The sequence below is a fragment of the Quercus robur genome, chromosome 3 (assembly GCF_932294415.1).
Source record: "Quercus robur chromosome 3, dhQueRobu3.1, whole genome shotgun sequence".
NCBI lineage: Eukaryota > Viridiplantae > Streptophyta > Magnoliopsida > Fagales > Fagaceae > Quercus > Quercus robur.
In genome coordinates this window covers 22,185,771-22,205,125 of record NC_065536.1, presented here as the reverse complement: position 1 = coordinate 22,205,125, position 19,355 = coordinate 22,185,771, and the positions used below count along the sequence as shown (strand labels likewise).

At 30.7% G+C, this 19,355-nt stretch overlaps 2 protein-coding genes across 4 annotated transcripts in view; both read right to left on the bottom strand.

The window, feature by feature from the left end:
* The window catches only part of LOC126717487 (ankyrin repeat-containing protein NPR4-like), a 105,991-nt gene that overhangs the window by 33,292 nt on the left and 53,344 nt on the right, over positions 1 to 19,355 (bottom strand). The window lies entirely within an intron of this gene.
* The window catches only part of LOC126717486 (ankyrin repeat-containing protein At5g02620-like), an 87,516-nt gene that overhangs the window by 45,060 nt on the left and 23,101 nt on the right, over positions 1 to 19,355 (bottom strand). For 2 of the 3 annotated variants that reach the window (XR_007652618.1, XR_007652619.1), the window contains 4 exons: positions 17,688 to 18,335; positions 16,284 to 16,451; positions 14,831 to 15,363; positions 13,677 to 14,372 (listed from right to left, as the gene is read on the bottom strand). Coding sequence is in view for 1 of the 3 variants with exons in the window: in XM_050419231.1 (XP_050275188.1) it covers positions 13,839 to 14,372; positions 14,831 to 15,363; positions 16,284 to 16,451; positions 17,688 to 18,335 (1,883 nt within the window). In the remaining 2 variants the exon portion in view is untranslated. The remainder of the gene's footprint in view (positions 1 to 13,676; positions 14,373 to 14,830; positions 15,364 to 16,283; positions 16,452 to 17,687; positions 18,336 to 19,355) is intronic. The other variant, XM_050419231.1, reaches the window with a different exon arrangement.

Sequence of the window (19,355 nt, the reverse complement as noted above, 5' to 3'; positions counted from 1 at the left end):
ATAAATCATAAAAAACACAATCATATATCTAACTCTATATATAAAATTAGAGGAAGAGAGAGTTTGAATGATTTTATATTTATAAGTCTTTTTTATGTATAACTAAAAACAATTCAAACTTATAAGTCCTCTCTCTCTCTCTCTCTCTATATATATATATATATATTAATAGGTAAAGTTTAGAGAAAATCCAATTGGATTCTACAATTGAAGTCCAATTTTGCGCCATGTGTCCTAAATTATTTATTTTTAAAGAGATTTTTATTTATTAATTTTGGAATCAAACGTGGGACCATATCATAAATATCCATTTAAGTGAGTTATTGTGTATAAAAACCAAAGAATCTAGAATTAATGAATATAAAAATATTTTAAAACATTCTTGTGATAATTAATGAATTATTGTGATAATTTACATTTTTTTTACCTAATAACATTCTTACAAGACTTTTTAAAAAGTTAAAAAAAAATAATAAGAATGACTATCAATAATATTTAAATTATATATTTAAGAATTATACCATGCATCTTAATGTGTATTTTTTAAATATATCTATGCATATGTATGGAGTTACAAGCTAGTAATATATAATAGAAAAAATAATGACGTGAAAAATTATTAGAACTTGAAAGTTTATGTGGTAAAATATTGTGAAGTCAACTAAAAGTCAAAATATTCAATTTTATATACTCCTTTTGTCCTAGTTTGTTTGTCCTGTTTCAAAAATCTTATAAGGGAATATCATTTATTATTTTGTATGTTGTATACAAATGTATAAGTTTCCAAAACTATCCCTAAATAAATTTATCAAAAATAGTTTTAGAAATAAGGTATGGACATAATAGGAATATTAGTTAATTAATGGTTTTTAATTTTAGAAAGAGGATAATATTTTGGAACATTCCAAAATAAAATAGAGAGCAAATAAATTGAGACGTAGGGAGTATATTATTACTAGTTAGAAACACGTGTAATGCACATGAATCTAGCTCTCTTATTTGGTCACAAAATACTTTACCAGTTTTATAATTACATTTGTATATAACACTAAATATTCTACTATTATGCATTTATTGTGATTTTATATGTATATATATATATATATATATATATTAGAGATAATTACAACATGCTGCTAACCCCTACAAATTTTAAATATAGAATGAAATTTAATTTTTGAGAGAGAGAGAGAGAAGGGACTTACCTTTACGAGATATTTCTCTCTGATCGTGAAGTGGTTTAACTTTCCCGCAGGTGATGTATACAACGAATCTGATACATTTGCAATGGAATTTGTTTGTGGCATTTACTCATCCGCTTGTGGATTTAAAGGGACTGCCTTCAACAGCTAAATCAAAAGTAGCTGCCACGGTAACATGAGCTTTAATTTATATATTACAACAAAAATTATAAAATTTTTAAGCTAAGATAGATAAAAAGAAGTTAATAACATAGACTATTTGTTGTGTTCTGAAAATTGGTTTAACTAAAATGACCAATTTCTGAAGTAATTGATCGAGTAACCGTGTTGAGACCATACCTAGCATGCGTTTGCGTGCAAATTATTTTGCGTTTGCATTTTTGGCTGGGTCTCATGGCTATTCACGACCTAGCCAAAAATGCAAAAATGCGTATAACCATGTATTTCTGGGTCCCACGGCACTATTCACACATTTAAAAATTATTTTGCTACAATATTTTCAGTAATAAATTTTCAGTTTTTAGTAAAATAAACGGTATCCAAACAAACTTCTAATGTTTTCAAAAACAGACTTTTAGGGTATGGGGCCCTCCATGTGAGCTGCTTTAGAATTTTCCAATTAGATATTTCAAAAAATATTATTTTTTATATAAAAGATAAAAAAAAAAGAAATATATTGTTAAAATTACTACCAATTTTATCAATAAGCCATGCCTCCCTTGACTTTTAAAAAAGTCTCCCTACCTCCCTCTTGTATTTTTGGTATTAAAAAAAAAAAAAATTGTACATAAATTTCAATAATGGCTTCCTTAGAATTTTACTAAAAACATGTAATCCATTTATATATTTGATTAATGAACTTTTTTATTCCTTCTAAATGATTTTACCTCAACAAATGATTTAGTGGTTGACTCATGTGAAACTAATTTATTTTTATTGTAAGTTACCTACTCAATATATTGTAAAATTGGGTGTGTCTGTATGATTTCGCAATTTGTTTTACCAAAAAAGAAAAAAGAAAAAAGAATTCTTATAAACTAACTTGACAGTTAATGTGATTGATGCTTCATCAACAATTTAATAAAAAAAAAAAATTTAATATTTTCCTTGTTGTGTTAAAAAATTGACACATTAATTTTGAGAAACAAACACACATGCGCACACACATCTATTAGTGAAGCATATGTAGTAATATTTGTGATACTATTGGCATTATTCTAGATTTCTCTAATCAAAACATACATATTTGGAATACTAAATGTACTACTAATTTTAACACAAAATTCTCAGAAACAGATGTGATAATAAATTTATTATTGCTACGTCAACAATATAAAAAATAATTTTGTTTATTATCTTTTCGCTTTTTGTTGAAAAAGTTGACATATCAATGTATAAATCTAATATATTAAAATTTGTTATATTCCTATAACTACCATATAGATTTTGTACTGAAATTCAACTATCATTATTTTAAACATAAGTTTAATAAATTATCTATTATATTTTATTTATTAATTTATGTTCACTACTCTACATAATTTGTATTGAAATACAACTTTTATTATTCAAGACATAATCTTATAAATAATCAATTTTATTGTATTTATAAATTTATGTTGATCAGAACTAACTCATTCTTAATTAGCTGAAATAAAACTTTTCTTTTTCTTGGAATCAGCCGACATGGAAATTGAAAGACTATCGCTAACAATATGCAAGTTGCTTGAATTGAGAAATCAAGCATTCTTTGTAATTTTTCTATCCCTTAGTTCTCTCTTTTACTTTAACAATTTTGCTTTACTTTGGATTTTAAAGATAAAAATAGATAGAAAAATGGAAATTAATTAGGGGACTTACATTTGTAAGTTCGAATAACTGCTGCATGCAAGGCATTCATGTTTTTCCTTCCTTCCGGGGAGCATTTTTCTAATTTCAGGATCTCCAAAGCAATATCATAAAATTCCCTATCCACAGCCAGGAAGAGGGGGGACTCTTCTGCTTTATTTTTCATCAATGCCAGTGTTGGGTCATCATCAATTAGCAATTTCACAATCTTTTTTTCACCCTTCCGTACAGCAACATTCAGTGCTGTATCTTCCTCTGAATTCTGTTTCCTTAAGAGATTCATGCCTTGTTCAACATCTTGTTTCCTATACTTTATTAGAAGCTCTACCATCTCCGTATACCCGAACCTTGCTGCAATATGCAGTGCAGTGTCACCTTTGTTGTTGGTCTTGTACAAAAGTCTTTGATCTGATTCGAGAATTTTTTCTGCAATAACTTTGTTCTCAAAATTTACTGCTAGATGAAGGATGGTGTTTCTTTCCCATGTCACCTTTTCAAGCAGGCTCCTTAAAGTACTTGAGGAGACCTCTTTGTTTTTAGCTGCGTTGTAAAGTTCAAATCCTTTACGCTCCATTGCTGATTTCCCTCGACCTACGCTCCGGAGTTTGGACTTTAGACAAACGACAGATTATTAATGAAAAAAAAAAAAAAAAAAATCATTAAGAGCATTAGTATTGCAAGCCCCAAAATGGTATTTTACAGTCCACAAACACTAAAATGATACTTTATCCGGTTATCCTAAAAAATTTACAATACTGCTACAGTAGATTCTTATATATGCAACTTACTGTAGTATCTTGCGTTTTTTTTTTATTTTTTTATTCTGTTTTATTATCTTGTATTTTTTTTTTTATTCTGTTTTATTCGTTCACCCTCTTTCTTCTTCCCTCTTTCACTAACTATGGGTTTTATTGGGTTTTGAGTTATATTATTTTATTGTGTAAATATATTATTTTAATGTGTTGTATGATAAAATAATAGTAGAGATATTAGGTGTATTGTAAAATGGTATAATATAATAGATAAAGTAATTTTTGAGATAATAAAATGAGATATTTTGTAAAAAGCGGATGTGAATGCTGCATTTGTTGGGTATGCTCAATTGAAATAAAACAATAAGAAATAAGAAAAAGGAAGAGTTTGCCTATTAAATGTGTATTGTGAGATATACAATACGACACAAGAATTAGTATAAACATAAATAATGATGTAAATTACAGATTTTTTAATAATATAATAACTAATAAGTATTGAAAAATTTTATAATATAAAAACTAATAACTGTAGAGCAAATATATATATATATATATATATATATATATTTATCAAGTTCGATAAAACAAAAGGCAAAAGCTTACAATTTGGTTGATAACGGTGAAAAAAGAAATAGCATATATAACTAATTAAGGAGGTTATAAACAAAAATTCAGTTACTAAGTCATGGCGTAAGGGTTCATAAAAAGATAATCAGATTATCCAAACTACATCATAACTTCACTAAGAGTTCATTTGTTTCGGCATAAAATATTTATTGAAAATAAAATATATTTTTTGTAAACAATTATTTTAGAGAAGTGTTATGTCCACAATATTTTCACAACAAATTATAAGTAGTAAGTTGTTATTGGTTCTAATTGAATCCACAAATTAAATTACTTTTTTTCTCACCCACATCAACCAATAATAACTTATCACTTAAAATTTGTTGTGAAAATATTTTGAAAATATTGTGAATACAACATTTTTCATTTTTCTTATGGTGCTTGGTTTCACATTTTAAAAACATTCCATTGTCATAACCGAAATTCATCATACACATTAATAAATTACATACAATAATCCAAAACATATCAAAAATATAATCTACGACAAGCTTGTGCCAGTGGTTGCATAATGGTAGGTTGAGAGAGAGAGAGAGAGAGAGAGAGAGAGAGAGAGAGAGAGAGAGAGAGAGAGAGAGAGAGAGAGAGAGAGAGAGAGAGAGAGAGAGAGAGAGAGAGAGAGAGAGAGAGAGAGAGAGAGAGAGAGAGAGAGAGAGAGATGATTGGGTCATAGTGGTAGACCAGGTGGGGGAGGGGGCTATTGTGAATTGACAACATAATTTTTTTTACTCCTAGGGAACGTTTGGCTCATCGTGATATTACATTATGTCATAATATTACGTTATTGGAATCTTACATTAATGTAATCTCAATACAAGAATACAACATTACATTATTCAGGAAGGTAATGAGATTAAGATCATGTAATATATTTTGTCATTATAAATTATGGTAGTGTTAGAAAAAATAAAATAAACCAAAATTCTCATGTCACATCATCGTAATATGCATCACATTAAAGGCACCTCATAGTGAACCAAATACCCCCTTAAGGTCATAAAACAATTTAGGCCCCATATTATTTAGGTCAAATTAAAAATATTTTGAAGTTGACTAGCAATTTCAACTAGAGGAAGTATTTGAAAAATTATGTTGAAACAAATGAATCCTAAATGAACGAAAAGGAATGTAATGAAAATTAAAAAAATAAAAATTAAAAAATTAAAAAAAAAACATAAAAAATCAATTTATTCGACAATAAATCTTGAAAAATCTCATATGATTCTAGGTTCTCTTTGTCTCTCTCACTCTCTCTCAATTGAGCAACACCACTTTGCATTCAATCTTTTCATCAATGGCTTAAGAAGAAGCAACAACAAATTTTTAAAAAAGAAAGAAATGATAATTACTCAATTGTCAAACTACGTACCGATCACAAGTTATTCATATCAGCTATTGTCTACTTTCAAAAAAAGAAAAAGTTATTTGTATCAGTAAAAAAAATATGAAATAAAAATTACTCAACTTTCTTGATAGCTTGGTTGTTATGTGGAGAGAGAGAGAGAGAGAGAGAGAGAGAGAGAGAGAATTAAAATCTTGCAGGGGGAAGACATTAGATTATCAATTATAAAAGGAGAAAAATGGAGCAGCTCATCATGATAAGCTGAGAATGAAGAAGAGAAAAAGAGGAGGGTAATCATATGGATAATGGGAAGCAGTTGGGTTGAAGGGGGTTAAACATGTGGGAAATGAGGTTCTTAGAAATTCCATGCAGACAATTGCTAACACTACAGGTGAGGTTGAGTTGAGGGCAACCAATTTTGGGAGGTGTGTGCTGGTGTACAATTAATGTACGGCGGATGACAGGGAAGTTCTCTCTCTCTCTCTCTCTCCGAGTAGTGTTTTAACTTTTTTTCCCCTTCAGAGAAAATTCACTATAATAGGGTTAGTCAAACTAAATCCAGAACTTTTGATCATAGAAAACTAAACTGTAAGCTTTCAAAATGTAACGAATTAAACCCTAGCTTCAAATTATATTTAAAATATTAATTAACCATCCCAAAAAAAAAAAAAATTTAAAACGCTACAAGAGATAGAGTGAGTTTTAACTTCTTTTTTTTCCCCCAAGAGAAAATTCACTATAAAGGGTTAGTAACAAATTAAATCCAAAACTTTTGATCACAGCAAATTAAACAAAAGTTTTGGATGACAATTTAAATTGCAAATTCAAGTAATTTTATTTACTTGAATTACTATTATTTCAAATTGCAAATTATTGTAAATTACGAGGAAGATATAATAATTGCAAATTACAATTTTGGATCACAATTATTATTATTTACGATTTTCACACCTTACCTTATTTAAGTATAATTTTAATTTTAATCAATTTATAATTTTTAAGAATAAGTAAATCAATTTAAATAAACCCCTTTATAATAAAAAAAAAAAATTGTGTGTAATATAACTTATTGTACTCTCCTTAAAAGTTATCATGATATTTTGTGGAATTTATAGTGTATCTTTATATTAAAACCCAATTTCCTGTCCCTTTGAGTGTGTGTTTTTCAACTAATAATAATAATAATAGTAAACCCCATTATTCATAACACACATTAGTCATAACAAATAATCTGAACTAATTAATATATGGACAAAGATTTCCTCTAAGGCGATTTAGAGAATTTAATTTCCTTTAACCCCTAATTATATGGAAATTCATTAAATCATCAATGTGTATTAAATAAATTATTTATGAAATTATTTAATTAACAAGATGCATGATTTACTAAATAGGTCATGTGACTAAAAATATATATGAATGATTATTTGAATTTTCATGTAGTTCTATAAACCAATTTGGGAGTGAACTATGCCCTATAGATAGTGAATAATGGTGTATAAGATGATTAAAGTCTAACAAAAAAAAAGATAATTAAGTGGTCACTATTGGGCAACTTTTCACACATGCGCATCTCGCTATCAAATTGTAATAGGTATCACAGCAAGAGACTCATCATTTCTTGGGCAGCAAGGTTTCAAATGACCCACAAACACAATATTAACCCAGCACAATTTTTTGGAGGTTAATTTTTAGGATAATTGGGTTTGTGTCAATATGGGTCAACTTGCTATGATAGATTGATAAATGGTCAATTTGGTTATATTGATAAAATTTTCATTGTTACTCTATGGTACCTACCATTTTCACACAAAAAAAAAAAATGAAAACCCTTCTCAACCTTTTTTTTTATAGATTTTATATTCTAAAATTTAATCGAATTTTATTAGATTGAAATAAAATATTTGTACTTTAATTGATGTTATTGTAAATTAGAATTAGTGTATAATTTATTTGGTTATAGTTATTATAATTTATGTGTTTTCAAAATATAAGATACGTTTATCATTTTTCATTATATTTTTGAAGTAGGTGATCTGTCATGCTTATGCCAACACAATAGAATATATTTATAATAATAAAAAAAATGTTTTATCTATATCCACCTAATACGGTATTTATTTATCAAGCAGGTTACGTGAGTCATGTCATATCAACCTTTTAAGTAAAAAGGTCATATTAGGGTTAAGAGGTTAATTGAGGAATTTGGATTGGCCGATATTGTAATCTACTACCCTTATCTTGACCCCCACACAAACATAACCTGCCAAACATAAACTATAACCCTTCAATTCTAACCTGCTACTTCTACTGCGAAAATCATATCACAGTTTTCTGACAAAACTAGGTGGCTGATGCTATTAGAAACTTCTATTAAACAATACTAAATATCAAAAAAAGAAAATAGAAAATGAGAGCTCATACCTGCAGAGGGGTGGGTGATATAATCAATCGCTAGCTAGCTCGCCGTCACAACTTTCCTTATGATTGTCTGTACTCTCTATTCTCTAAGACACAAGTTCAAATTTATGGACGTACCCGGCAGGCCGTTGCCATAGTTAAGTATCTAGGAAGTACAAGCAATGAATATAATAAAACAAAGAATCCAAGTTAAGGATATATATTACAAGGGAGAAATTATAAAGAAAAGAATTTAACAAAGAAAAAGTGATTCTCACTATTGTTTGTTTGGGTCTTGCACTCTTGTAATATTTCTGTGACGTGTAGTCTCAAAGTGATTCTCACGAACTAGCTAATTATTATTGTTATTGAGTAGATATTGTTTTAACTAAATGTGAGTTCTTAAATCCACAAAGGATTTATTAATATCCATAATGAAAAATTTTAAATCCACAATATGAAAGCAATTAAATTAATAGAATTATTATCGATAATAGACTTTAATTTTAATTTGTTTTATAGGATATTGTAATTGTGAGATCAAAGAAATTCGTACTAACTCCACTATGTTTAATTTCTTTGAGTTGAGACTCCGTGAATTTTGATAATTAACCATGGTGATTTTTTGCTTCACTGATTGGTTGTGTATTATTAAAGTAAGTAGAACTTTAAAAACCAAGCTTTCTACTTTTCCTTCTCTGGACATTTCCTTTGGAATATTCGAAGTTTACAATTTTTATTTATTTATTTATTTATTATGAACTCGTGACTTTTGCTTTTATGCTTGAGATCTAAGACACATATTGGTTTCTCCTTATTAATCTGTACATATCCTTGATACTTAGCTTATTATATTTCACCTCTTAGGCTTGGAATATTCTTATACGTTACTTTAATCATTTAGTTATGCTGTGTTCTTTCTTGACTATATATATTTTGATCTTATAATATACTTGTAATTTATAGTTCGTGAATTATATTAGTAGCTCCTGCCTATGCACTAAGACAAGAGCTGTGATGCGGATTTCGTTGTTCTTATATATTTTGTGGAAGTTCTACGTGTCCCTGTTATGCATGGCACCAATTTAGGGGAATCTATGCCAATGCATGACAAGTTATTGTTGTAAAAGTTGTAAACTTCTTTTTATGTCCCTCGTATTACTCTTTACAATGTTTTATAATAAATGATTAAAATGATGGATGCAAAGCATCAACGTGTAATCTTACTCTTCTAGAGGAAAAAAAAAAAAAAAAAAAAAAAAGAGTTAATTTACTAAGTTTAGAGAAATTACATCAAGTTGTGTAAACTTGTGCAAAATAGAAAAAGGTAGTTTTTTTACACAGTTTGGATCAAAAAACACCCACATCAATTGGGGCAAAATTGTGCATTTATGCACAATTGCTACAGTAACCGTGCATATATGCACGGTTACTGTAGCATTTGCATATCATATTTTAGTATTTTTTTTTTCTCTCTCACCCTCTCTTCTTCTCTCTATCCCCTCTGACTCTCACCTCTTTTGTTTTCTCAATCAGATCAGAACGGCGAAATACACTCTCAGCTATCTCTTTCTCTCATCTCATTCCTCTAGCTTCCACGATTGCCGATCGCCACCAATCTCTCACCGCCGATCAACATCACACCACTGCCGCCGATTAACATCAAACCACACGCCGCCTAATCAAATCGCCGCCGATCACTCTCCCCTCACTCTCCGTTTTTTCTCATTTGATCAAGATCAAACCATTGTCGCCGATCAGCTCGCTGATCAAGATCAAACCACTACTACACGAAGCCTGATCAAATCGTCGCCGATCAACTCACTGATTTCTCGTTGTTTGATCAGTGGGTTTCAAGTTGGGTGGGTTTTTTATCTTGGGTTGGTTTGATTTTGAGTGGTTCGCCGATCAGGTAGTGATGATGATGGTGGTTGTGATGGGTTGACGGAGAAGAGGAAGGAAAAAGATTCTCAAAAAAAAAAAAAAGAAGAAGAAGAAGGAGAAGACAGAGAGGCGGAGATAGAGATAAGGATTGTGTGAAGAAGAAAGGGGTGTATTCAGAGGAAAAAGGAGGGTTAGGTGGGAAATAATAAAAAAATTGAGGAAAAATATTATTTTAATAAAAAAGTGTGTATAATAGATAAACTGATGTGGGTATTTTGTAAAACTGATAGTGTAAAATAGAAAAAATAGGCTTTTTATGTAAAATAGATGGAATCTTTTACACCGACTGATGTAATTGCTCTTACTATGATCCACTTGTGGGGTGACTTGAATTAAAGTGGTTAGGGGCGTGAAGCACGATGGTATCACACAAACTAAAGTAATCTCTTTTTTTAAAGTTAGTTTACAACTTGTTCCCAATGCCATAACTGAGCCGGGCCTAAGCCTGGACCACTTAGACCATCGTCTAAGAGGTTACTTAACAAGGGCCCCAAATTTGGGAGAAATTTTTGCTCTTTCCTTAATATATATATGAGACAAAAAAAATTAATTTTTTATTTTTCTTCAACTTTTAAGAAGGTCCGAAGAATAGAGTATTCAAACTTATTTTTGTTAAGCACATCAAGGTTAAGGGCCTTTGGACCAGTCACCAATCCTTCAAACCCGACCAACCCAACCAAAGGGTCACGAACAATTTCAAACAGTTGAGTACATATTATTTATTGTTAAACGTGTCCATGAGTCATGAAGATTGAAGTATTTGCTAGACCCACTTCCGTTTTTCACCATAAAAAAGTATTGCAAGACCCACTATGAACATCCTGTTACATTTGTCTAACAAAATTTTGTGGTTGACCTTTCAAAAAAAAAAAAAAAAAAATTGTGGTTGATCTCCGTTTAAAAGTTATATGCAATAAACAAAATTAAAATAATAATAATAAAAAACTTGAATATATATCATTTAGTTCCGCAAGCTTGCTCTGTAAATTCTCTAAGAAAACCGTTTAAACTACTTTTTATTATTATATAGATACGATGAAATTTTAACTTATAACATTACTCCATGATGATTGCTCCATATTATTAAATTAAAACATTAATTAGTTTTTGATATAGACAGAGTTCAAACATCAAATCTCTTATTCAACAATAATAAACTTTACTAGTTGGAGCTAAATAAAACCCAGGTACAAACAACAATTTAGTAATAAAGAAGTAAAATGAAATCTGGAATACAATAAATGAATTATGTACTAAAGAATATAAAAATGTAAGAAATATTCTTATTAGTTTTCTGATTAAGTGACCGGTACAAAGTATGCAAGAAAATAATGTATTAAGAAATTCAAGTAAAGAATATATATATTAAAGTAAATATGTGCTAAATAGTATAAAGAAGAAAATGAAAAGAAGTATGATCTACGAATATAAGATACTAACAAATTCAAGTAAGGGATTTACTAAGGGTATGTTTGGTTGGGGTGAAAACGGGGAGAATCGAAAATAGGGAGAGGAAAATAGGGTAGAAAATGACATTTTTTACTGTTTGTTGGGGAGAGAAAACAAGAGAGACAGAAAATAGTGGGGGAAATTTTCCCTCCAGGCCCACCTTTTTTTATCCTCTCAATTAGGGAGGAAAATGAGGAGAGAAAAGTGCTGAACGATACACTTTCCATGGGCAGCAAAGTTGCCCTCTTTTCTTTTTTTTTTTTTTTTTCTTTTTTTTTGTAATTTTATTTTTCTTTTGATTTTTTAGGGCTTGGGCATGATAGTTTATTTTTATTTTTATTGGATGTGATTTTTTTTTGGAACATGTTTTTTATTTTTATAAAAAATTTTGGGTGATTGCTCTTTTTTGTGTGGTTATTTATCACTTTTTTTAATTTGGCATCATTCTTTAACAAGGGTATATGAGTAAATTTATTCAAACTCATTTTTTCCATCCCTCCACTTTTCCACTCCCAACCAAACAAAAAGCTGAGAAAATAAAATTTTTTTTTTCTATCCTTCCACTTTTCCATCCTCTCACAATTTTCTATCTTCCTACTTTTCCACCCTTCCAACCAAACGGACCCTAACGGAACAATGTACAAAAGATTTTCAAAAAGGAAAGAAAAATTCTTTAGTGATCTATTGAAGTAACTTACGCAGGGGGGGGGGGGGGGGGGGAGGTGGGGAGACAAAAGACTCTTAAAGTGTTTATCAATTCTCAAACTTTTTTACGTTAAAGATATCAAGGTTAGGGGCCATAGGACTAGTCACTAAACTCGGCCAATCCAACCAAATTGGCCCAATTCAAAGGGTCACAAAAAGTGGGTTTTATCTGCCCTAAAAAGTAGCTCGGTCCTAGGTTAGGTACTTGGCTTTGGGAGACTCTTAAAGTGTTTATCAATTCTCAAACTTTTTTACGTTAAAGATATCAAGGTTAGGGGCCATAGGACTAGTCACTAAACTCGGCCAATCCAACCAAATTGGCCCAACTCAAAGGGTCACAAAAAGTGGGTTTTATCTGCCCTAAAAAGTAGCTCGGTCCTACCCAAACCAAAGTTGGACTAAAATTTGAGTTTCCCACCTCTATGCCCAAGCCCAATCCCGTACATCTTAGTTTTAGTGAAGGAAACTTCGGTTCATGCATTTCATCAAACAGTTGTGCTTTTTGCCTCACACCAAATGCAGATTGCATAGAGAGAACGAGAGATATGAGCAGCACTAATTGATTTATCAACAGCTCCATTGAACCTCATTCTCCAACCTGGATACCCTCAACCCCAATTCGGGCCTTGGAGTTGTTGGCTAACGCTAGGAAAGAGTTGTGCCACATGCGTCTTGGTTCAGGAAGGACCTGGTTGGGTCTATGCTATGCAATTGGGTTTTGAAAGTTCTGTTTTCCATTGATGGTTTTATGAGGTAGAGAGAAAGGGTAGTGAAAGTAAATATATATTGATTGTGTAGCCTTAATGTAAAAAAAAAAAATTTATATATATATATATATATATATATATAACCCAAAAAAAGCAATGTTAATGCTAATGCTAACGGTGTGAAAATGGTATATCTTTTGTGAAGTTAACGCAGAAGTATTAGGCATTAGAAATTTTATCAAAATTTTCACACAAAATTTTGGGTTAAAAGTTCGGTGCTTGTGACAAAATTTATATTAGATATCCAACGAAAGTTCTGTCTTCTTTCAATGCGGGACTATTCTTAAAACACAAACGGAATTCATTCCTTTCATATCACAATCTACCATAATTGTGTATGGAACATTACAAACCAAGAACCAACTATTACATAGATTCCAAACTGTTCTTTATTATTAAGTACAAAGAGACAGACAAACCATAAAGGCCGATAGACCAAATTGCATTGTACTTTCATGTTTCAACCCAGATACAAGCAATTTATACATAAATTATTAAACAAACTGCCAGAGGACTCTGTAGTTTCGGTAAAAATACCACATAGGTTGCAGAAATGAAGATAAGGGAAAATTAAGGTGCTACGACTACGAACCCTTAGAACTGAGGATGAAATTGATGACATGTGATTACTTACTACCTCATGAAGAGCTAGTGGGGATCAATGTTGGAATCTTGAGCTAAGACTGAACTGAACTCAAAGGTACCACGGTAGTTTACGGGATGAGAACAGGAAAGTTTTCCTAACGATAATTGGTCTCACTAAGAAAAACGAAATGGGAAAAAGAGAGGCATACGCGACCTCAGGAAGCCATGAATTTTCAGTCAAGACTGATCTTGTGCCTTCTATAAAGGCAAGGACCAAACAGATAAGGGAGAATTCAGTTAATACCAAGGAGAACATTATTGGGTATGTGATACGAGTAGCTTTTGCTAAAAACGGATACGCAAAGTTAGCAAAAATTGAGACAGCTGAAAACCCAAATGCCAACGAGTCATATATCAGAAATTTCACAAAACTGCCTTTTTCCCTTAAAGTTGCCAAGCCGTCACCACCAGTTCCACCAGGAACTTGAAAGGCTGCTGCGAAAGTTACAGTTGCAATGATTGTGGCGACCACTAGATTGAAGTTGGCCAAATCCTTGATATCATCTTTTTTATCTTTTTGGGCTTTCATATTATCGTCTTCTTTGTCTTTCTTACCATTTTCCTCTGAAGAATTAGCAGCACCAGTTCCTTCTGCCTTAGAACTCTTCACTTTTGTAGCCTGTCTGTCAACCATTGTGTCCAAACTCCGTAGAACGTTGTGTCTCCCCAAATTTGACACGATTATCTTCTGCAAGTATTTAGAGAGAAATGTCACTTCCTAATGCCTAAAATTGTAATTTTCCCATTTGAGTACATGCATGATTCTTATTTTAAGTATTTGATTTTATATTTCACCAATTATTACCATATTAATCTTTACAAAAGCAATTCAGAGAAATGTCACTTTCTTTGAGTAAAGTTTTATAATTTGTCATCCATAGATTATGTGTGAGTTTGGATAGCGGTGAGTGGTGCATTTTCAACGTTTGTGTTTTTGGCTGGGTCTCACGGCACTATTCACGACTCAGCCAAAAATACAAAAACGCGCATACTAATACAGTTTTGGATCCCACAGTACTATTTACACCTTTAAAAATTATTTTGTTGCAGTGTTTTCAGCAATAAATTTTCAGTTTTCAACAAATAAGTGTTATCTAAACACACTCTATCTTAAGCCTATTCTACGTTAAGATTTGCATGGCTTACCTTTTCATCTTCCATCAGTTCACTATCTGCTTGAATAATGTCGAGAATACTCTCCCCTTTTTTGTTCACAGGAGCCCTCATTCTTCTAACATCTGCCAGACTCATTAATAGTGCATAATGCCTATTTGCGGCAGCGATATGAAAAGGGGTGTTTCCTTCATCATCTTGCTCATTCATGAGATCACGGAAAGCGAATTTCCTATTTTGGAAAAAAACTTTAAGGGCTTTTGTATGTCCACTTTCCGCTACAAGATGAAGAGCTGTCCTATGGCTTTTGTCGAACAATTGACAAGTATATGGACATCTTTCAATGAGCATTCTCATTACGTCAACATGTCCTTCCTTGGTAGAAATGTGAAGAGCACACATGCCTTCGTTGTTCTGTTTGTAAGCAAGGGAAAAATCTCTGTCCAAAAATAGTTTCACAAGTTCTTCCTCGCCAAAGTGTGCAGCATAAAGAAGAGGAGTCCAGCCAAAGTCATCCTCTTCCGCAATTGCCTTTGGAAATTTGTCTATAACTTTTTCCATAAAATCTGGAGAGAGAGAGAGACCACATAGAGTAAGATTTTTATTTATTTATTTTTACATTCTTTAATTACACATTTCGACTTATCAAGAGAGTGCATTGAGTAAGATTTTTTTGTTTAAAATCTCTCGAGCAGAGACAATTGTTTTGTGTGGTAAATCTATATTGGAAAACCAATTTAAAACATAGATAGCCAGAGAACATTGATAGTGAATCAAGTGATCAATTGTTAGAGAAAGTTATCATTGAATTTATTGAACAATCCCAATTATAAATATGGATTTTAATGCAGTGTATTATAAAGAAAGCGAGTGGGAAGATATAATTGCTGGGGCTCTTGTCTTGTGAATGGAGGACACAAGGTTGAACCACCTAATTAGTAAATTATCTTTTTATTTTTTCCTCAGAGTCATATTTTGTTGAAATTTTATGTGCATATACAAATACCATGATAATAAATGCCGGTGTAACTACTATAATTATCAAATTCATATTTAGAATTCTTCTTAAAAGAAAAAAAATATATATATTTGGATAAAAGAAAGAAAAAGAAATTATTATATTAGATTTTTTTTCATAATTATATATGTAAGACTTTAAAATGTCTTTGTGGTCAATTTCACTTGATAATATTCACAAAACTTTGCTTGTGTTTTATTATGATGAACACAAGTTGATATACATTACTAATCAAAATATATTGCGCACGCATAATTATTCAGGAAAAAAATGGATTTGGGCTATGCTTTTATTATGTTCTCAATTGATCTCAAAAAATAGAAAGATAGACCCCCAAAAAAAAGGGTTTTTATTTTGAAAGTATATAACCAGAACAATGAGAAGTAATATAATTCATCCAAGGAAAAAATAAAGAGAGAGAGAGAGAGAGAGAAAGAGAAATATGCATCCCAAAGGGAAATGGATTACCTATTTTTGTGATATTGAGTTTTTTTCTTTTGTCCAAAATTTGCTTAGGGATCTTCGTTTGATAAAAGCTATCTCTTATGGCATATAGATTATGACGCACTTCTCTTAGGAATGAGACGACAGCTTTCCAGGTAAAAAAATCTTGAGTGGAAAGTTTAAACAAATTGCCTACAAAAAATCAATGATCAAAGTAGCAGATCTTAGCCGAAGCAACATAACAACGTCAACTGAACCAAACTCATATCTCATTTCACTGTACCAAGATTTCCAAGACCCACATGATCTTGCTAAAGTTTAAGGAAAAGTAAAGCTAGTAACAGACCCTCCCGGTCCCATGAAAAAATTAGAAAAAACTTAACTCCACCACAATAACAATCTTAATATATATTTTTAGATACAATACAATTTTAACTTATAAAGTTCAGTTAGGATTTGAACCCAAATTTTTTTATTTCTCGACTCTTTACCAATATATTGAGTTAACTAAAATAAAGAAGTAGTAATAATTAATAGTGCAGGGGACAATATAGATAAACATATTGGTAATTTTCTTCCACTACCCACAAGACAACACATGATAGATAGCCTTTCTTTCAAATTATTTTTGAACCCGACTAGTCTATATTTCAGATCGTTTATGAACTGTACCTAATTATCTCAAAGAATTTTCAATAAATTTGTAGTTTTGTTTTTTTGCTTAAATTTTGGTCCCACTACAAATATGCTTTATTTGTAGCTTCTTTCCTCACACGGCCCGATATTGTTCTAATGTTTTTGGCCAAAAAGCTGCAGCTAGGCATTGTTTTTGGTCAAAAAACTACTATTTGTGGTCCTATATTTTTTTCTCACATCTTTGCTTATCATGAGTTTCATTTTAAATATATTTTTTTCTCACATCTTTGCTTATCATGAGTTTCATTTTAAATATATTTTTTTCTCACATCTTTGCTTATCATGAGTTTCATTTTAAATATATTTTTTTCTCACATCTTTGCTTATCATGAGTTTCACTTTACTTCTTTCTTTTTTTTAGCTACAGCACTTTTACCCCCAGAAAAAATCAATCTGCTTATGTTATTTAGTTTTCAGTTTTATATTTATAATACTTTTAGCAAAAAAAACTAGATAAAAATTGTTTCCTAACCAGACACAAGTAAAACAGAATGTTCAATAGTAACAGATGCTTCTCTGTCTTTCATAATTGTAAATTGACTTTTTTTTTTTTTTTCCCCAAAAATAAAAACTTATGTTTTAGACTGTTTTTTATAGATAAAAAATTAACTGTTGTTTTGTTTTATTTATACTTATTATTTTAGAATATAGTGAAACAAATATTCTAAAGTATATAAACACTAGTATGAACTAAATTAAAATTGATAAACTAAAACATATTAGGGGACTCACTTTCATCCAGGCGAATGGCAGCAGCATGCAAGATATTCATGCCTTTACTTCCCCTGTATTCACAGCATTCTTCATTGTCTAGGATATATTCAGCAATATCAAAAAACCCTCTATCCACGGCTATGAAGAGAGGAGATTCTCCATCCTCATTGCATAATGAAGTCAAGCTCGGATCTTTTTCAATTAGCTTCTTCACAATCTTACTGTGGCCATTTCGTACCGCACCATGCAATGCCGTTTCATTCTTTTCATTTGTAATCTTCAACAGCGGTACCATCATGTGTTGGTGTTGCGACAATAGAAAATTTGTCATGTCCAGATGCCCCAAACTTGCGGCAATATGAAGTGGAGTGTTGCCTTTCGAGTTGCGCTCGAGCAAGAGTGATGGGTCTAAATCGATAATCTTTTTTGCAATTTTTGTGTTTCCAGATTGTGCAGCAACATGAAGAATGGTGTACTTTGTGGATGTTACCTCACGAAGAACTTCAGCCTCGACTGTGAAATCCTCACGTTCTTCAATCACAGCATTGTATAACTCTACTTTACGTTTACTGAGTATTACTTCTATGTTGTCCTCAATATGGACTTCATGAAAGCCCTTTTCAGGATCCATTGAACAAGTTTTTCCCATGTAGTCAATACTGATCTCTGTGTGTATAAGCAGTTTTAAGTTTAGATAATTAGAGGGGAAAAATCATTTTTCCAACTTATCTATGATATATAAACTAAAATTGCTATGCCATATGGGGGTATCTTATTATTTTATATCTTTCAAACAATCCATTTGAATCGAATTCATGATTGAATCGAATTGAATTGTAATTTGATTAATTTAAATTTTATGAATTATACATGTAAAACGCACTTAAAAGTATTTGAGTTGCTATGAACAGCACGGGCTCAATTAAAGAAAAATATATTTGTATTTGTTAAAGGCAAAACTCAATTTTCAGGTTTATGATTGACAATTAAACAATTCAAACTAAACATAATAATGCTTTTGTGAAGATGTTTCAAAGTAAAATATTTGATTAAATTGAACACACATACACAAATTAAGTCACAATTGGTGTAATTTCTTGTTAATGTTACAATAATCAATAACTTTTATCGGATTAAAAGCTGGGTAACTAGGATGTTATTTAATTTGGTATTCGATTCATAAATTCTTTTTTTTTTTTTGTCTAATTAAATATAATTTTTTTAAACTTGAAATCTAAATATTTTATAACCAAGAAAGTTTTTTATTTGTTGTCATCTAGAAAATATGTAACTATATACATTATAAAAAGAAAATGTAATTCAATGAAGAATTTATTTAAATACACATTCAAATAAGCAATTATTAAATGGCCTAATATTGTTGAAGAGATTGAAAGAATCATACATATTCCTAGAGTATGAGTAAAAAGTTCCAAGCAGTAACTATAAAGTTGATAACTTGATATATATATATATATATATATATATATATGATAGGTTTTAAATGACCAAATAAAATTTTTGGATTTATTTCCAAATATTGTTTTGCCAAAGTATGTATACATCAATACCGGAAGATGAAACCTTTGGTCTTTCAACAAGGAGACTTGGATTCTGATTGAGGTCTTGCATGCCTCCACATAATGATACAGTAATTTTTCCTTTTTTTCTTCCTCGAGTTTTAAG